Here is a 21,545-nt window from a genome sequence, read left to right as displayed (position 1 = left end):
GAAGAAAGGTTCTATTTTACAGGGCTGGTAGCATCCAAGCCTGATTGTGTCTACTCTAACTGAACCCAATTATCAACTCAATTTGGTTCCTTGGATAACCAAGGGGGCAATTACTATCTCACACAGGGCCACCTGGTGTTGGATAACATATTTCCTTTAATAAATAAAAATCTTGTATATTGTGTTAAAGGCCCTCATACAGCAGCAATCTGAAAACCACAATTGAATTAAGATTTGTTGCCCGATTTTAGGATTTCCCAATCTAGCAATCTGTGCCCATACATTACAAATTTTTTTCAGTGATTTGCAGATCGATTGCAGCAAACACAGATCTGCCAATCTTGTAAGGCTCCATCATTTTACTAGTAACGGTCTGCAAATCTGCTGATCATCTCCATACACTAGCAATCTACAGCCCCAATCGATCTGTGACATCCAACATGTTGGACAATCTGATTTAACAATTCCAATCACTTTTTGGTTGCAACCTGCGATCTGTGAAGCCCATACATTGCCGATTTTTTTTTTTACACAATTGATTGCTGATGTATGGGGGCCTTTACTCAGGGTGTCTTTCTTATATTCAATTATGTTTGAAGATCTGAAACGATTAGGTGTGACAGTTATTCAAAAATAGAAGAAATCCGAAAGGGGGTCAAAAATTTTAAATAACCCTAACCCAGTGGTTCCCAAACTGCGTGCCGAGGTCCCCTGGGGTGCCTCAGGTTGGTGATCCAGCACCAAGTCACATTATTTATGGTCAATGTAATATATAAATCTATGGACAAACAGAAGCGCAAACCTGTCCACCACCACATAACAACCTAAAGATGACAGGTCAGCTCAGATTGCTTTACTAAAAAATGTTCAGAATTTCTCTATCAAAAACTTTTGGCTTAGGGGTGCCATGAAAACAATGCCAATACACTAGGGCGCCGTGATTCAAAAAAAGTTTGGGAACCACTGGCCTAACCGAATATGTGGTTTACATCATCCTTACCACAAAATGCCCGTCATACCTAACACACTTTTTTTCAAATCCCCTCCTCGCCCCTTACTGGTAGCACCAGCGACCCACAGCCATTCCATACATTGCTTTAATGAAGTATATAGGAATCTCACACTGAGGAAGGAGGGTGACTATGTGGTGCAGACTGCTTCATCCGTGGCCCCCAGACTGGGCCACGGATAAAGCAGAGGACTGGGACAGGAGGAGCTGGGATCACAGAGGGAGGCTCCGTGGGCCACCAGTTTCTCCCAAATACTTGCACTGTGCTGATGACCGGTACACTTTAATCATTGTATTATTCACTTTGGTTTGTAACGCTGAGAGTTTATTCGGAGTCACTAATAAATACTAAAGGGAATCAGATACAAATTCATTTTACAAAAACAAAAGAAAAAAAAAAAAAGTTATGAATTGTACAATTAGAAGCCAAGAATAGTGTAAATTCATCACATTAAATTGGATGTAATCCCCTTTTCCAAGTACTATTGCCGAGGTGGGATATATACATAGCTGAATCTATGGAGTGTAAGCATCATAGATTTATTTTTTTTTACTCCAATCTAAGACACCCGGTGACCAGTTGTGGCATTAGTGCACCACTAGCAGTGAGAGTACCACCCGCACAGTCTAGAACAATGGTGGAGTGACATGAGAACTTCTCTGTAGAAACTATCCGAAAAAAAAAAAGCCTGCAGAAATGTTGTGTCAGTCGGGCCCCGGTCTATATGCTGCGTACGGAGGACGGTCGGATTAGGAAGCGAGGGATGAAGTTGGGAGTTTGTGCGCCGCGTGGTTTAGTTTATTCGTCTCTTCTGCTCCGGCAGCACAAACTCCATCATATCCACTTTCATGTTCAGTTCTCTGTCCGTCGCGCTCTACGTGAAATACAGATTAAACAATATATTAACTAATAAATTCCTATTCTGTAGCATAATTTAAATGCAGGTTTAATGGATGAGATTTGACCCATGCACACACAACACTTGCCTGCAGCTGGAGACCCTAGGTATTCTACTGGTCATAAATGATCCAGATTATTAAAGCCAGTGTAAAATAAATGCCTATTTTCTGCCATATACAGTCAGGTGCATAAATATTGGGACATTGACAGAATTTTCATATTTTGGCCTCTATTCACCACCACAATGGCTTTGAAATGAAACAAACAAGATGTGCTTTACCTGCAGACTTTCAGATTTAATTTGAGGGTAATTACATCCAAATCAGGTGAACGGTGTAGGAATTACAGCGGTTTCTATATGTGCCTCCCACTTTTTAAGGGGCCAAAAGTAATGGGACTATCAACTCAAAAGCTATTTCATGGACAGGTGTGGGCTATTCCTTCGTTATTTCATTATCAATTAAGCAGGTAAAAGGTCTGGAGTTGATTCTAGGTGTGACATTTGCATTTGGAATCAGTTGCTGTTGACTCTCAATATGAGATCCAAAGAGCTGTCACTATCAGTGAAGCAAGCCATCATTAGGCTGAAAAATCAAAACAAACCCATCAGAGAGATAGCAAAAACATTAGGTGTGGCCAAATCAACTGTTTGGAACATTCTTAAAAAGAAAGAACCCACCGGAGAGCTCAGCAACACCAAAAGACCCGGAAGACCACAGAAAACAACTGTGGTAGATGACAGAAGAATTATTTCCCTGGTGAAGAAAAACCCCTTCACAACAGTTGGCCAAATCAAGAACACTCTCCAGGAGTTAGATGTATATGTGACAAAGTCAACAATCAAGAGAAGACTTCACAAGAGTGAATATAGAGGGTTCACCACAAGATCTAAACCATTGGTGAGCAGCTACATTTTTAGCCACATATCCCCACATAGCCTCTCTTTTCACAATTGCAACACATAAATTAAAATATTTAGGTATATTTATACCAGCCCAATTATCCTCTCTATATGCTTTTAATTTCTCTCCATTGCTAAATAGATTAAACTCCCAACTCCAGAATTGGAAAGATCTTAAACTCTCTCTACTCGGACGAGTAACTGTAATAAAGAGTGTGGTGTTCCCGAAACTAGCCTATCTTTTACAAACTTTACCCATTACTTTAACAAGGGCGGATGTACTGAAGTTTACGCAGATCTTCTTTAAATTTATTTGGCAGTACAAGAAACCCAGAATGCCGCGTTCCCGAGCTTATTTACTGAAAAAAAATGGAGGGCTGAGCATCCCCAAGCATCTCTGCCTTTGCAAAGGCTGCAATATTCCGATATATAACTGACTGGCTATTACATACCGACCACTATACTAATCCTGACTTGGAGGAAGCGTTATTTCACCCATATGCCCCAGCAGCCTTGTTACACACCCCCAAAATACACATTCCTAAGATATTTCGCTCTAATATTTTATTCTGGGACACTTACACTACGTGGCTGAAGGTTAATACACATCTGGGAAAAAATCCTTTTTCGTCTCCGTACATCCCCTTATGGGGTAACCCATGTTTTCCCCCTTCACTTGACATTCCTCTTTTTAAAATGTGGAATCAAAAAGGAATCATGTCCATCAAAGATGTATTTGATCCGGGTGGCAATTTGTTCTCCTTTGTACAATTACAGGATAAATATGACATCCCTCGTACACAATTTTTTATGTTCCTACAAGTACGTCATTTCATTCAATCCTTAGATAATCCTTTATGGATCTCAGTTAACACAGACACAATGGGTCGCATTCTACTTTTATGTCGCTCAACCAAATTCAGAATAGCTCATTTATATAAATACCTGATTGAAATTCCTATACATGCTTAGGCAGCAGTTGCGGAGGCTTGGCACACAGAGATACCCGAATTATGTGACTTGTGAATCTGGATTGTGTTTTACCCTGCCTTAAGTCAGCGAGACTTCAAGAAATTCATCTTAGAATTTTAAATCGTACATATATGTCTCCGGCCCAACGGAGACATTTTGTGCCACTGGAGGAGGGAAATTGTGTGAAATGTGACTGCTCTAATGCCTCTCTCTCGCATAACCTCTGGTACTGCAGAAAGATCCATAGATTTTGGAATAAAATTTTGTACTATCTAAACAATACGATACATCTTAAATTATCCAAAAATGCGGCAGCTCTTATTTTCACAGAATTTTCAATATGGGAGACTGAGTCCTCCTTGGACTCATGGAAACCTGCTCTGAGAGTCATGGTTACAGAAGCTAAACAACTTATCCTTAATTATTGGATCTCGAAATCAGCACCCACACTAACTGAATGGAAAACTGCGCTGCTGGAGGTTATTTATGCGGAGAGACGTATGGCTATCTTTAACATCGAAAGAGGGGTGCGGATTTTTTCCAAAAAGTGGGAACCATACATACAATGTTTACCGGTCCAGACTCAGAATAACATATGGAAAGTCTTTGATCACACGGAATGGTTTATACTGAGAAGTATCACTTAAAATGATCCCTATTGTTGCTATTTATGTGTCTCTCTCTGTGAATCCCCCCAGACAAGGTATCTCTCACCTTTTGTTAGTGATTTCCCCTCTATTTCATATTTCACCTTTCTTCTGTTTCTTTTATTACTTTATTCTAACTCTCCCCTTCTTCTAATATAATCCTACATTGATGTAGATTATGTTGATGTAACGATTGACTGATATACCGAAGCTGATGTGATAATTTGTTAACTCAAAATTCTATCGCTGCTCATACTGGCTCTATAAGTTGTATAGTTTGAGTGATACCGATTGTATATTTACTTGCATTTCTATACGGTGTACTATATCGATTTTTTTTTTTTTATACAGTATTTGTAATTTTGTAATTTTCTATATTATATTATATTCAAGTACTTTGTTTCTTTGTACTTTGACATAATTTCAATCTATATTTGTACTACTTTCTAAAAAAGTTTGAAAAGATTAACAGTAGTTTGTATATTGTTTGTTCCAAGAAACAGACTAGTCGCTTATCAGATAATTTTATTTTACTTAATTCTTGGATTGTGCAATGTATAATTGTTTTATTGCTGTTCAATAAAAAGATATTTAAAAAAAAAAAAAAAAAAACCATTGGTGAGCCTCAAAAACAGGAAGACCAGATTAGAGTTTGCCAAACATCATCTAAAAAAGCCATTACAGTTCTGGAACAACATCCTATGGACAGATGAGACAAAGATCAACTTGTACCAGAGTGATGGGAAGAGAAGAGTATGGAGAAGGAAAGGAACTGCTCATGATCCAAAACATACCACCTCATCAGTGAAGCATGGTGGTGGTAGTGTCATGGTGTGGGCATGTATGGCTGCCAGTGGAACTGGTTCCCTTGTATTTATTGATGATGTGACTGCTGACAAAAGCAGCAGAATGAATTCTGAAGTGTTTCGGGCAATATTATATGCTCATATTCAGTCAAATGCTTTAGAACTCATTGGACGGTGCTTCACAGTGCAGATGGACAATGACCCGAAGCATACTGTAAAAGCAACCAAAGAGTTTTTTAAGGCTAAAAAGTGGAATGTTATGCAATGGCCAAGTCATTCCCCTGACCTGAATCCGATTGAGCATGCATTTCACTTGATGAAGACAAAAGTGAAGGGAAAATGCCCCAAGAACAAGCAGGAACTGAAGACATTTGCAGTAGAGGCCTGGCAGAGCATCACCAGGGATGAAACCCAGCATCTGGTGATGTCTATGCGTTCCAGACTTCAGGCTGTAATTGCCTGCAAAGGATTTGCAACAAAGTATTAAAAAGTGAAAGTTAGATTTAGGATTGTTTCGTTTGTCCCATTACTTTTGGCCCCTTAAAAAGTGGGAGGCACATATAGAAACAGTTGTAATTCCTACACCGTTCACCTGATTTGGATGTAATTACCCTCAAATTAAATCTGAAAGTCTGCAGTTAAAGCACATCTTGTTTGTTTCATTTCAAAGCCATTGTGGTGGTGAATAGAGGACAAAATATGAAAAGTCTGTCAATGTCCCAATATTTATGCACCTGACTGTATCTTGGAGACCCTTAGACTAAAATGGATTTTTGTCCCCTACTTGGAGAATACAGTATTTTTACAGGCGTTTAAAAACATTTACGTTTTTTCTTTAATGATCACATTCTATATTCTGCCTGGCTAAATGAGTTTACTGTAAGGAATAAAGCAGCCCTAATGTATATTATCAAGGCCAGCTCGAACATGTTCAACTAGTGCGATCAAACAGGGGCGCACCCCATAGAGGGCACACCCCTCCCAGCCATTCCCAATTTCAGCAGGACAGTCCCACTTTTCGGGCACTGCCCCGCTGTTCCACCCGCAGGCGGTCGGGATGTTGGGCACCTCCTCCACCGCAGCCGTGTGGCGGTGCTGGCCCCTGGGAAAAAGAATAGATGCCGTGCGCATCAACCATTCAGTGCAGGGAGAGAGCTGGGGGCAGCCCAACTACTGACGTAGTGCTGGGCTCTCCCCCCCCAGCCTGACGTTAAATGGTAGGTGTGCCATACGGGCACGCCCCCAAAGAGCATCATTTAGGGGGCGTGGTCTATTGTAATTAGGTTGCGCAAGTTTTAGGACGTCCAGGTCCCTGGCTGCACAGGGTATACTATGATATATCAGCAGTCACTCTAGAGATCCATGTGCTGAACCAAAAGCTTTTTGTATGGCGATTGAACCCACGGTAACGCCTGATATCCTTATAACCTACAGTAGTGGCTACATTATCCCATATATAATCACTTACAAGTTCTCGCTTCGCCTCTTCTATCTTCACCTGCACCAGGGATGGATTCTGTAAGATAGAGGTCAGGTTACTAGAAATCGCAGCTACACAAAACCAATACAGCCGCAGGTCATAGTATAATGAGTAACAACCACGTGCATTACACTAAATTGTATGTAAATAATGAATGTAGTACCTCCATAGTGTATGGTAATATAATGAGGATGCTCCTGTGTTCCAATCAGGGTTGCATAAAAATCAGATTTAAAAAAAAATAAAAAACGGATTTATTTCATTTAAATTAGAATTTTTTTTGGATTTAAATTATTTTTTCTTTAAAAAAAAAATGTAAGTAAACATTTTAAATTTTTTAACGTTTATTTTTTTTAAAAAAAATAATAAAAATTCCTATTTAAATAAAATAAATCAGTTTTTTTTTATTTATTTATTTTTTTATTTTTTAGATCCGATTTTATGCAACCCTGCAAGCTTAATGGTTAGGAATATGGCAGCAATATGTCAGGATACATCAGAGTTGTCAAAGGAGATTACATATATAATATACTGTAATAAACATCAGTCACATTCTAATCAATGTTACCTTTAAATGTTGGTTTTATTGTATTCTTGTAAAACTTTGTATTAAACCGAACCATGTTGTGTGTTTATTTAAATGGAAATCTTTAGGGTCTTTGCTCTGCTGCTGCTGACTTAAGGTGGGTGCAGAAGCAATAGAATGCACCCCTAATTGTGAATAGTTCTCCTTTGGAGAGAAGCTGGTTCCCTATTGCGAGAGGAGTTTTGCCTGCATTTGGTCAGGCTTAATAGGGTCATGGGTTTAAAGCGGACAACTCAAGTAAAATAAGAGTCATTGAGACCTCTCTGAAATAATTTGAGGCTTTCAAAACTAACGTGTAATAATTCTAAGTGGAAACGCAACCTCCTTATAAACATACACTAGTGTCTTAGGGACCAATTCCATTTGCTGCGTGGTTCCGACGGAACATTGGTTATTTTAATTGCTGGATTTCTGGGCAGGGAGTTATACGGTTATATACGAATAAAAGGACCGTATTTAAAAACTCCTTTTCCCTGTAGAAAGAGGCAGAACATTGGAGGCTTGTCCACATCCAACCTGATGCCATTTTGGGGAACCTGTCTGAATGGAAGATCACTGCACCCAAAGCTAAATTACTAATGTATCATTAGTAAAGGTGCCCACACACATACCGACTTTTCATCCAATTTGGCCGACTTCGACGAATCGTGACGACAGATCATGTAAAAAATGGCCAAATCGTGAGTTTCTACACTTGATCACGATGCCGATGCGCGTCCCCGCTCGTCGTACATCGCATCTTCAGATCTGCCATGCTGTAGGGCAGATTAGCCAATCTGGGATACAATGCACTGGCTGCACGATAGATCTTAAGTCAGATTGAACATTTTTAACTCCAAATCGTGACCACGACTGCCTGGGGAGAGTTCAGGGAGAGTTCAGGGGAAATCGTGTACATTGGCTGATTGGGAGCAAGTCGGTATGTGTGTGGGCACCTTTAGTGAAATCCACCAAACGATTAAAGAGTTTCAATCATAAAGAGGTTACTTCATGGAAACAGACGCACTGTAAGTAGACCAGGCTGTCCATTCCCACTCTGCACCATATTTCACGGTGACCAAAGTACACAGGAAATACTACTCACCGGAGCCAAGTCCAAGTATGATTTCAGCTTCTCCTTGGTAACCATGGATTGTGCTTTAAGTTCAGTAAGCGTCTGAGAGAATGAGAGGAGCCGATAGTTTTGTCAATGGCTTCTAACGTAACCTGTAACACTGACAATGACGGTGTATGTACAGACCTCGGAGAGAGACACCAGGGACTGATGCGTTAACGAGTCCTCCATCCCCGCGGACGACAGCTTCTCCTGCAGAAGTAACACACCGGTTACTAAACAAATAACAGTTACAAGGGGATATTAGATTCATGCCTTGATCATGGATGAAACGGTCATACGTCCAGCAAAGCTTTTACACTCTCATAGTAAGCAAGTGCTGTCAATGTTAGTCTATGTGGAAGCGCGTAATGAGCAACACTGTACATGTCAGAAAGTCTTTTTTCCAAAAAATGGTTTTAATGACAAATTAAGAAACTGCGTGGAGCTGTTACTGCGCGGGGATTCGCTCAATCGCAGCATCTGGAAACACTGTCTCACATCCAAATTCTTTCCTCTTGGAGACGCTGAAGATTTACAGCAGCAATCTCCTCGCGGGACGTGCAGGCTACCTGCAGCCTTATCCTTCTCCCAGATCAGTTTGTGCTCCACAAATGCTTGTTCTGTGCAGAAGTCATTGCCAGCCACATAAATATGGCTACTTGGAGAATAGTATTAAACTGTCTGTGTACAGTTTTCACTCACGTGAAAAAGTGAGATCTGTATTTAATCAGAATGTGTACACCCACTAGATTTAGGAATGAAGTCGGTTTCTTGTGAACGCATTCAAACTTTTGAAAAAATGAATGTGTTTATTATATATGGTAACTTATTTTAGGATGTAGCGTAGTATAGCCGCCTGGCTATGATACTTCACAACCCCCTCTTCTAGGGTCTGTACTTACATAATAAGGAGAGGTCACATACCTTTCAGATCTTGTATTACACCTCCCCTTGGACAACTTACTAAGGATATAAAAGTTATTCCTCTCAGATCCTGTATTTGTAGTAATCAGGACTGGTCACACATGCTTTAGCTGTTTGGACTTTGTACTGTATTTGTTAGCAGGAACAGCCAAACCCCGAGATCTCGTATTTCTATCAGAATCTACCACACCCCCTGGGATCTTTTATGTCTATCAGGATTGCTGTTACCCCCTAAAATCTTGTATGTCTATCAGGAGCAGTCACACCCCCTAGGATCTTGTATGTCTAAGGATTGGTATCACCCCCTAGGATCTTGTATTTCTATCAGGATCTGCCACACCCCCTAGGATCTTGTATGTCTAAGGATTGGTATCACCCCCTAGGATCTTGCATTTAAATTATCAGGAGCGGCCACACCTCCTAAGATCTTAGACTTCAATTATCAGTAGCAGCCACACTCCCTAAGATCTTATATTTCCATCAGGAGTGGTCACACCCCCTAAGATCTTATACGTCCATCAGGAGCGGTCACACCCCCTAAGATCTTATACGTCCATCAGGAGCGGTCACACCCCCTAGGATCTTATACTTCCATCAGGAGCGGTCACACCCCCTAGGATCTTATACTTCCATCAAGAGCAGCCACACCCCCTAGGATCTTATACTTCCATCAGGAGCAGCCACACCCCCTAGGATCTTATACTTCCATCAGGAGCAGCCACACCCCCTAGGATCTTATACTTCCATCAGGAGCAGCCACACCCCCTAGGATCTTATACTTCCATCAGGAGCAGCCACACCCCCTAGGATCTTATACTTCCATCAGGAGCAGCCACACCCCCTAGGATCTTATACTTCCATCAGGAGCAGTTACACCCCCTAGGATCTTATACTTCCATCAGGAGCAGTCACACATACCTTAGCAGCCTGGATCATGTATTTATATTCCTCCGATTTATCTTTCAGTTTCTTCAGATTTTGTGACCGAATCTCTGCTTTGGCCTTATCCAAGCCACACTGCTGCTCTGCTTTCCTGAGGTCCCTTAAGTCAAAATTGAACATTGGAGTACACATTAAACTTTCTCTGTCATATGAGAAACACAAGCGCAGGCAACGCTCTGCTCTCTGCTAATCCAATGTAAGAATGCACAATTCTCACTGCGGCTCCCCCTATACAGACAGACATACAATAATGGAAAACTAGAGAGAGCATATATAGGTTTGATGTTGTAACTGGGCTATAGCCTCTATTTGTGTGTCTGTAAACAGGTGTATCCGACTATTGCATATAAAGTACAACCTGGCTAATAGATTTGTCTCTCACCCTAAAGTTCTGTTTCTTCATCTCTAGCTACAGTACAGATTGCAGCTGTAATACCAGATAGTCATACATTCTATACTAACAATATAAATGGCCCCCTAACATCTTCATTTAATATCCTGGACCTTTTAGAGACTTTACATAATACACTACATATTAGAAAGTGCCAGTGTAACAAGCTAGTTTTATACTCTATAGATATTAACTGTGTGACTAGCACATTTTAGTACTATTCCTGAGATTGCGCCTTCTCATATAGGAATACATTTATATGATACAGGTCACTGTTCCCGGGATTATACCTAATCACACAGTCAGTACTAGACTCACATAGCCGGTATAGCTGTGTACTCACTGTTCCCGGGATTACAGCTAATCACAGTACTAGACTCACATGGCCGGTATAGCTGTGTCCTCACTGTTCCCGGGTTTACACCTAATCACACAGTACTAGACTCACATGGGCGGTATAGCTGTGTACTCACTGTTCCCAGGATTACACCTAATCACACAGTACTAGACTCACATAGCCGGTATAGCTGTGTACTCACTGTTCCCGGGATTACAGCTAATCACACAGCACTAGACTCACATGGCCGGTATAGCTGTGTACTCACTGTTCCCGGGATTACACAGTGCTAGACTCACATGGGCGGTATAGCTGTGTACTCACTGTTCCCAGGATAACACCTAATCACAGTACTAGAGTCACATGGGCGATATAGCCGTGTACTCACTGTTCCCAGGATAACACCTAATCACACAATACTAGACTCACATGGCCGATATAGCCGTGTACTCACTGTTCCCGGGATTACAGCTAATCACACAGTACTAGACTCACATGGCCGGTATAGCTGTGTACTCACTGTTCCCGGGATTACAGCTAATCACACAGTACTAGACTCACATGGCCGGTATAGCTGTGTACTCACTGTTCCCGGGATTACACCTAATCACACAGCACTAGACTCACATAGCCGGTATAGCTGTGTACTCACTGTTCCCGGGATTACAGCTAATCACACAGTACTAGACTCACATGGCCGGTATAGCTGTGTACTCACTGTTCCCGGGATTACACCTAATCACACAGCACTAGACTCACATAGCCGGTATAGCTGTGTACTCACTGTTCCTAGGATTACACAGTACTAGACTCACATGGCCGGTATAGCTGTGTACTCACTGTTCCCGGGATTACAGCTAATCACACAGTACTAGACTCACATGGCCAGTATAGCTGTGTACTCACTGTTCCCGGGATTACAGCTAATCACACAGCACTAGACTCACATGGCCGGTATAGCTGTGTACTCACTGTTCCCGGTATTACAGCTAATCACACAGTACTAGACTCACATGGCCGGTATAGCTGTGTACTCACTGTTCCCGGGATTACACCTAATCACACAGCACTAGACTCACATGGCCGGTATAGCTGTGTACTCACTGTTCCCGGCATTACAGCTAATCACACAGCACTATACTCACATGGCCGGTATAGCTGTGTACTCACTGTTCCTGGGATTACAGCTAATCACACAGTACTAGACTCACATGGGCGGTATAGCTGTGTACTCACTGTTCCCGGAATTACACCTAATCACACAGCACTATACTCACATGGCCGGTATAGCTGTGTACTCACTGTTCCTGGGATTACAGCTAATCACACAGCACTAGACTCACATGGGCGGTATAGCTGTGTACTCACTGTTCCCGGGATTACAGCTAATCACACAGCACTAGACTCACATGGCCGGTATAGCTGTGTACTCACTGTTCCCGGGATTACAGCTAATCACACAGTACTAGACTCACATGGCCGGTATAGCCGTGTACTCACTGTTGCAGGCTTTTCTCCAGCACCAGAGTGTTCGTTAGCTTCTTCCTCAGGGTTGTCAGCTCTGCCTCCAGTTGCTGATTACTGGCCTCGATCGTCACCAGCTCAGAGCTCAGTTCATTGACAGCAGGGATATAGCTGGGGGAAAAGGCAGCATGCTCTATTCAGTGACAATCAATGGGCTCCAATAAAACAGCGTCATCTAATTCACAGTCATTATCTACAGGAGCAGATATGAAGGAGGTTTTGTTTTTCTCTTCTATTACAATTAAATGGCAACAGGGTTTCTGTCCATTCTCAAGGGAACAAGTTTTAGGTTTTTGGAGGAATTAGTTTTTGTTCTGTAAAATAAAACTTTCTAATCTGGCAGTTTTTCCTTCTTAAGTACGGCAGAGCTTCCTTTTAGCAGCGCATTGGGATCAATGTAGTTCTTTTCTGGAATGGACATGTTTAACTCTTGACGTTGTATAATACTTAGGGTTAGTGGACGAGGAGGTGCCAGACATAAATCAGGGTGTGTTGCCTTTAGGAAGGTTTGGGACCATATGCATTTTGCACCACATTGGAGGTACGAGGCTCCCAATGCAGCTAAAACGCCTCCGTTACAGAACATGAAGGATAGCTTTGGGGAGCTGGGAAGAGGAAATGTAGATCTAAATTTTTAACTATATTTTTATATTTTGGGGGTGGGGGTGGGAATCTTATCAAGGAGGTGGGCACCTAACCCATGCCCCCGCAGCAGGGCTAGAGCCCGTGTAAGTGATCTAGAGAAGACATGCCAGTTAGCAATACATTGTTATTGTGATCATGACCTGCTCCAGGCTCAAGGTGAAGTTGCCCAGAGCAACCAATCCGCTTGTAACGGTCATTTCATAGACTGTGCTAGATGCACAACAGTTAGAAGCGGATTCCTTTGGGTAACTTCTCCACTCTCTCTCCAAGGCTTGATACATCTCCCCACTCAAAGTCGAGAAACTTTTAATTAAGTAGGACACATTAATTAGGACAGAAAACCAGGACATTTTTAAACTTGTGTGTCAATAAACACGCACACACACAAATATAAATAAAACAAACATCAAAAGTCACTATGGGCCATAATCAATCTGGAGAGAAAAGTCTGTTATCAACGATTAACTTATCGCCGATGACGTCATTTTCGCCTGTTTCACTTATCCCCATATTCAATTACCAAGACTTTTTGCAGGTGCGAAAAGTCTTTGTGAAAAAACAGGGATAAGTTTTCACCACTGAATAGGTGGCGAAAAAAAAATGCAAAATTGGGGTTTTGGGGTGCAAACTTTAAAAAAGTAGCCTGCACCCCTTGGAATGTCCCCCAAAAGATATTCTGTGTCAAAAAAAAAAATTTAAAAATGTCATCTAGACACCCCAAAAAAGGTACTTTCTTTTTGGGGGCAATAAAAAAAAAAAAATTGGGGGACAACCTTCTAAACTAGCGAAATTGATTCCGGAGGGGTTCCCAAGTATGCAACAGGTGTTTTTTAGAATGCGGGTGGTTGCGGCAGGTGGATTTTTGAAAAATCTAAAAAAAAACAAAAACACTTTAGGGACTTAAAAATATGCTTGCACCCATTTTCATGTACCCCAAATTTTATAGGATTAGTTATTTTTCCCCCCCAAAAAACGCTAAGTGCTATTTTTCAAAGCCGCATTTATGCACCTGCCGCCGCCGTTTAAAAACCCCAATTACCGTCAGCAGGCCAAATTGGGGGCACCCATAGTGATCCCCCATGTCAGACCATCTTCTAGGGGTTGACAGTCCGATTTCCCCAAATCTGACAGGACTTTGATACTTACCTTTCCGCCGGGTCCCGTTTTCGCTGATTCCTAATTGAATACGGGGATAAGCGGGCACGCGCCCGATACTTTATCCCAGCAAAAAAATGGCGATGATGGCGAAAAGTCCGACCTCGGACTTTTCGCCTCAAATTGAATATGGCCCTTAGGAGGCAGTGGGCCGCCACGTGACCAGTTTGGTCTGAAATAAACGCTGCACAATCGTCTGATGGTCTTAACACTGTGCGGTTAGCGTTGACGTCCACGGGAAGGACTTCACCCAAACCATGCCAGAAAACAATGCGTCACCCGACATCCCAGAACCCATCACTGTTGGGAACGAGTGCTCAGTGCCCATACGCTATACATCACTAAACTCGCAGGCGAGTAATGCCAGCTGTGACTAGCCTATGCGCTGCACCCCAGCTATGATATCCTGCTCTGCGCTGCGCCAGTTCTTGGAAAACCTGCAGCTATTGGCTGGTTCCCTCTCGCACATCAAATGAATGCTGGGATATAACAAATCTGGAGTGTGCGCTAATCCCTTTGCGCCCAAAAAAAATTTTTTATTGAAGCAACTACTGCAGAGGGGATGAAGTATAGCAGATTCACTCCAGTATCTGTATACAGGTTATTTGAGTACATGGGTCACCTGAGCTTGCCATTTAGTTATGCCTGTTGTCACTCATTAGCTGCACGTGAGCCACTAGCCTTCCGTGTGCAATCTACATTACAGGACATAAAATACTTAAATCTGTTCTTTCAAAATAAGTTCTGTATGTTAGAAACATGAATCTGGCTGCTAACACAAGACCAGTTCTACATCTAGTAATTGTGGGGCCCTCCTAGAAGGATGCCTTGCTTAGACATTACTCAAACACCAGAATACCTGACTAATACCCCTTTCACACCAGAGCTAAAACCCGGGTTATTGCAGTGTTAACCCGGGTAGCTCCTTGGTGTAAAAGTGGACAGGGTTGGATTCCGGGGTGGAGTGACCCGGCAATCTAACCCAGGTAACTTGCAGGGTTTAACTCGGGAATAACCAGTGAAACCCTGCAGTGTAAACGGCGCAGACACGATGACCTGGATCGTGCCACATGCCTGCGATTGGCCGGCTTCAGTGGCGCTTGAGATGACGTCATCTCCAAGTGTCCACTTCGGAGCCGGGTCACTGCAGACCCGGCTCTGGTGTGAACGGCGCCGACTCGGGAATATCCTGAGTCGGCGACGGCTTAATTCCAGGTCTGATCCCTGTTCCAACCTCCGGGTCAGACCCGGAATTTAGGTATCAAACCGGTATTATTGTGCTTTACTGTATTAACCAGTCCCAATGCTCCAATGAAACTACTACTTGTACTGTAATAAGGTTGTTCCCACTTTCACGCTCGCCCTGTCACATAGGCTGCATTAAGCCTGACAATGCTCAGTTGTCATCCCACGTAAGACGGTCATCCTGAAGGGTGGGGAACATGGGAGCGGTATACTAGGTTCACATTCATCATGTCGACATGATAGAATATCAACAAACCGCCCCTGATGGTTTAGCAGCGCCTTACCTGGTCTGCCCGAGTCATCTAATGCGCCATCATTCCAGTGTGTACAGCCCCTCTACTCCCAGTGCCTAACTGTAACCTTACCCCTCTTAGCCTAACCCTAATGTTGACATTCTGAGGATGTCGACATGTTGCATCCGGGGAACATAATCATTATAGCACTGGAATCAGACAGGCAAATACTTTATAAGCACACACATACTCACCACCAGAAAAAAAAAAAAAAAAAAAAAATGTAAGTTTTCAGAGTTTGCCTGTAGGAACTAAATCCATTTACAGATGGCGCTGACTCCTGAAGCCCCGCCCCTTCCTGTGAGAAGGAGGCCTGGGGTCGCAAAAAAAGGGATCCGATCGGACCCCTCCGATGCCCCCAACACTGCGAGCCCTGCGCATTTGTGAACTCTGGTCAAGCATGCGCAGTCGGCCGGAACAGCAAGGGGTAAGTATCATTGCGCAGTTTTAGGGAACACGGGGACAACTGTCCCCGCACCAGAGCAATACTGAATTGCTCCAGTAGTTATGCTAGGTACACACTACACGACTTACAAACGATGCAATGTCGTCAATGATTTCCCCTGAACTCCTGGGCAAACGATCTAGTGCAAACACACTGTGCAATCTTACATACGGTATATCTTGCATCGTTTGGTGGCTAGATCGCTAACTATATAATGTAACCATATCACCTAGTTGTTCGGTAGCGAGTACACACTGCCCGATCTGAGGGGGAATCGTTAAACGAGATTGACAGATCTTCCTGCATGTACAAAACATCTGAAGATACAACAAACGACGCCGAGGGAGCGCGCACAGTTGACGATTTGCATGATTTGTCGTTCCGATGCGTCGGAATCGGCCAAATCGTTCAAAATATCTTCTATTGTGTAGAGGTCTTGAAGTATCCACCTCCGCAAATGAATAGTTCTTTTAGAGATAGAATACTTCCAATCTGACAAACTTACTAAAGAAAATGCGGAACTCTTACACAAGTTACAGTACCTGGCCAGCGATGAGTCCTTTATCTGCAGAGCGAGGCAGCTGTCAACTAATTGATTTAAATAAGTATTTCCCATACGGGATAGGTTTGCGTAGGAAGGACCCAGACTATCTGCGAGCAGCTCCTGTAAGGATCTGGCTGTGAAAACACAGAGAGACCATGATTATTACAACGTACGAACTAACACGCAGATTATACATATTATCTATTTATAAATCACCCCCAATTTACACAAGGCTGAATTTATGCAACTAGAATTAGTCAATTGTCAGAATGAAGAAAGTGAGACAACTGGTGCCGAGATATTAAGCTAAATCAGCTGTTCTGCAAATGTCGGGGTCTTACAAATTGTGATGCCCCTTGGGGGAGACGGACACTACCGCATGCGACCGTCTAAATAGCACAGTACGTCCCTTGGTTATAAAGGATAAAGAGCCAACATGATTCCTGTAAGTGATACCACTTTCAAGTATACGTGTCCCTATATATAGTATATTGGTCTGTCCTCACCAATGCCTAGACAAGGCTTAATCGTTTGGTGACTTCCAATGTACACTGGCGTGTGATAATAATACATCAACGATGCCAAAACAGCGGCACTCAGTAACGTGGACAACAGACAACAAATTCATAACTGCGGTCTCCATTTCCGAGTGCTGCCGTTTCTGCATTATTGATACATATCATATGCACAGACAGGTATAAATGAATGTTGCTTTTATTTGGATCGCTCATATCATACATAACAGTTACCTTCAGCTTTGACCTCTGCAGTTTTCAGTTTCTGGTCTTCTATTACCAGCGTTAGATCTTTATCCCGAGCCTCATTCCACTCCGCTAGCTGGTAGAAGATCTCCACTGTCCGGGTGTTCACTTCATAGGGCGGCAGCGGTTTGTCCCCATATATTTTTTTCAGCCACATAAAAATCTGTATCAAGCACAAAAAGTAAGCGATGGCCAGGTATATTAAATAAAAATTATTAAATAACCAAAAGAAAGGAACCCAGGCGCTTCTTGAGTTAAAAATCAAATTATCTCCTAACGACTGAAATGAGGTAGTCAGCCCCATAAGAGAAAAAGTGCAATATATAAAAGCAGTCGTTGTGATAATTTGAGAACAATTAAGTTTCCAAGTCAATAGTGACTAACTTCCTCCGATTGCTCTCTCCCTTCTCCCAATTACTCCTCCTCATAACATGCTGGAGTTTGCTTCTGTCCCTCATTTCTGGATATCCTGTCACACTTACCCATCAAAACAGCAGGGGCTTTACAATTAACATTATGTGCATTGTTATGTTGCTATAATCGTTTTACATTGAGATTAATAGGCATTGTTCTATTTTTTATTATTGTAACATATGATAAATACTTTTAGGGGTATTCAATATGGGTGCCATAAGTCCGTTTTTTGCGTTAATATCACTTGTTTTAGTTTTACACCGTATTCAATTTCAAAGACTTATCGCAGTTTTGAAAAGTCTTTGATAAAAAACGGGGATAACTTTTCACCATTGAATAGGTGTCGAAAAAAAGTGCAGAATTGGGGTTTAGGGGTGCAGGCTTAAAAAAAAATAGCCTGCACCCCTGAGAATGACATTTAAAAAAGAACTGTGTCAAAAAAAGTAAAAAAAAAAAAAATAGGGACACCCCCAAAAAAGTAACTTAAAAATTGGGGTGCAAAAAAAAAAATTGGGAAAAAATTGTTTAACAATAGGGAAATAGGTTCAGGGCTATTCTGCAAGTATGCGGCACGTGTTTTCTAGAATAGAATTATAGCGGCAGGTGCACAAATGCAGAATTTTAAAAAGTTTACTTTTGGGACATCAAAATATGCTAGTACCCATTTTCATGTACCCCAAATTTGATGGGACCACTAAAAAAAACGAAAAAAAAATAACCTAAGTGCTCTTCTGCATCACTTCTTCAATGTTCGGGAAAAAAACACCTGCTGCGGCTATTTAAATCCCTGACTTTCAATTAAAGGCTAAAACGGGGGTATCCATAGTGATCCCCCATGTTTTTACAACTTTAGGGGGGTCTTACAATTATTTTAAGGAAAAATTCGTAACTTTACGCAAATCCAACTGCAGAGTTTCCCGTTTTCGTTCATTTGATATTGAATACGGGGATAAGCGGGAGCGCGCAGCAGACTTAACGCAGAAAAAAACTCCGATATGAAACGTTAACTTTGGCAGTGAAGTTAACGTTTCGTATTGAATACCCCTCTTTGTGTATGAATTATTTATTTTTCTTAATAAAAACCTTTTACGTCTTGAATTATATCTATTGACTTGGAAAGTTAATTGTTCTCAAATTATCACCACAACTGCTTTTATATATTGCATATTAAATAAAAATAAAAGAAATGTAAAAAAAAAAAATTATATATATATATATATATATATCCGGCACCTAACGGAAGTTGTTTTTCCTCCTGCTAACCGTGCAGCTGAAATAACATCTATACTGAAATTAGGCGTACATCCCATATGAGAGGCCTCTTCTACCAATCCCAGACATTACAGAAAAACTCTAATAAAGTTACATAATTAAGGATAAACTAAACGTAATGGTTGGTTGAATGGTCATCACGGTTAATAACGCGTTACAAAGATCTCTCTCATATCCCTTCAGTATCATAGACACATAGAATTTGACGGCAGATAAGAACCACTTGGCCAATCTAGTCTGCCCCATTTTTAAACATAATATTACCTCAACCCTTATTGGTCCTTACTTCTTCTGAAGGATATCCTCATGTCTATCCCATGCATGTTTAAATTGGTCTACTGTCTTAGCCTCTACCACCTCTGATGGGAGGTTATTCCACTTGTCCACTACCCTTTCTGTGAAGTAATTTTTCCTCAAATTTCCCCTGAACCTACCTCCCTCCAGTGTCAGTGCATGTCCTCTTGTTCTAATACTTCTCTTTCTTTTAATAATGTCTCCTTCCTTTACCTTGTTAATACACTTTATATATTTGAACGTTTCTATCATGTCCCCCTTTCCCTTCTCTGCTCCAAACTATACATATTAAGATCTATTAGTCTTTCCTGGTACGTTTTGTGGTGTAGACCTTGCGGTGTGGTGTAGACCATTTTAGTTACCCTTCTTTGTACAGTCTCTAATGTATTAATATCCTTCTGGAGATATGGCCTCCAGAACTGAACACAGTATTGGAGATGAGGACGTACCAATGACCTATACAGTGGTATTATCACTTCTTTCTTTCTGCTACTGATTCCTCTCCCTATGTACCAAGCATCTGACTTGCCTTCCTCATTGCTTTGTTACAATGTTTGCTTACAGTTAAGTCACCTGAAATAGTGACTCCTAGATCCCTTTCCTCTTTCCAGTAGTAGTAAACCCGCCAGTACAGTGAGCAAACATAGTCAGGTAAACCAAGCGCTGTGATATAGCTAACGGCAGAGCTCCAATGCACATACCCAGAGGAAGTCGCCACAGAGTGACGAAACGCGCTGGTCACAGACAAGTACTCCACATCCTCAAGTCAAGCAAACTAAGGACACATGGAGATCAACTCCAGAAACCCAAGATCCAGCAAGCGACGCGCGATACGCAGCAAACTTGGAATAGCACCTCATTGCGAACCATCGCCTGCCAAGGCAACCCAACGCACACCAGTTCGTAATGGGGAACGCAGAGACTACTCCACATAGTAAGTGCATTGGAGCGCCGCCATGAGCTCTATCACAGCACTCGTGTTCTCTGTATATAATCTTGTTCATCATGCCAGTCCGGTGTTAGTGGGGAGCTGTGGGCCATGTTAAGGCATCGTATATGTATGTGGGCAGCTGAGGGATGTCAGAGCAGATGGCAAATGTACTTCAGTGTCTGATACCTCTACCTCTGGTATATGTATTAGTGTGTATTGCAGGGGCGGGTGCGTGACTGGCTGTCACAGGGAGGGGGACGGTCCCCAGTGCTACACACACGCTCTACTACAATATCTAAAAGATGCAGGGAGTGGTAGTTCTCCCACAGACTGCCAGGGCATGCTGGGACATGTAGTTCTCCCACAGACTGACAGGGCATGTTGAGACATGTAGTTCTCCCACAGACTGACAGGGAACGCTGGGACATGTAGTTCTCCCACAGACTGACAAGGCACGCTGGGACATGTAGTTCTCCCACAAACTGACAGGGCACGCTGGGACATGTAGTTCTCCCACAAACTGACAGGGCACGCTGGGACGTGTAGTTATCCTGCAGACTGGCAGGGCATGTTGGGGCTTGTAGTTCTTCCACGGTAGTGTATAGATCCCTTTCCCCCACAGATTGACAGGGCATGCTGGTAATTGTAGTTATCCTGCAAACTGGCAAGACATGTCGGGACGTAGTTATCCAGCAAACTGACAGGGCATGCTGGGTCTTGTAGTTCTCCATGCAGGACAGGCGGTGTCTCGTAGTTCTCCTACAGACTGGCAGGGGATGCTGGGATTTGCAGTTCTCCCACAGACTGACAAGGCATGCAGGGACCTGTAGTGCCAGGTGTATAGGGCAGGACATAATAGGTATAGGTACCCCGTCATTACCTTAGTGCTCTTCTCGTCCATCCTCTCCCTCTTTTTTTACACCAAGGTCGGGGCAGGCTCGCGCCACACAGCTTCATGTGCCACGTGACAACGACGGCAGCCAATCGGAGGAGAGAGGTATGCAGGTGACGCGACGTCCTGATCGAGCCG

General features: G+C 42.4%; 1 protein-coding gene across 1 annotated transcript; it reads right to left on the bottom strand.

Annotated features, from left to right (window-relative positions):
- Nucleotides 1-1,044: 1,044 nt before the first annotated feature.
- On the bottom strand, nt 1,045-21,431 carry HAUS1 (HAUS augmin like complex subunit 1). The gene is made up of 9 exons (XM_088476560.1): nt 21,396-21,431; nt 17,593-17,767; nt 16,842-16,977; nt 12,493-12,627; nt 10,241-10,364; nt 8,543-8,608; nt 8,387-8,458; nt 6,705-6,752; nt 1,045-1,884 (listed from the first exon to the last, which is right to left on the bottom strand). The coding sequence occupies exons 1-9, from the start codon at nt 21,414-21,416 to the stop codon at nt 1,804-1,806; spliced, it is 858 nt and encodes a 285-aa protein (XP_088332686.1). The 5' UTR covers nt 21,417-21,431; the 3' UTR covers nt 1,045-1,803.
- Nucleotides 21,432-21,545: the final 114 nt, after the last annotated feature.

The sequence above is a fragment of the Taudactylus pleione genome, unplaced genomic scaffold (assembly GCF_031769625.1).
Source record: "Taudactylus pleione unplaced genomic scaffold, aTauple2 ptg000189l, whole genome shotgun sequence".
Taxonomy (NCBI): Eukaryota; Metazoa; Chordata; class Amphibia; order Anura; family Myobatrachidae; genus Taudactylus; species Taudactylus pleione.
Note: the sequence above shows the minus strand (reverse complement) of the source record. Positions and strands in the feature narration are given on the sequence as shown.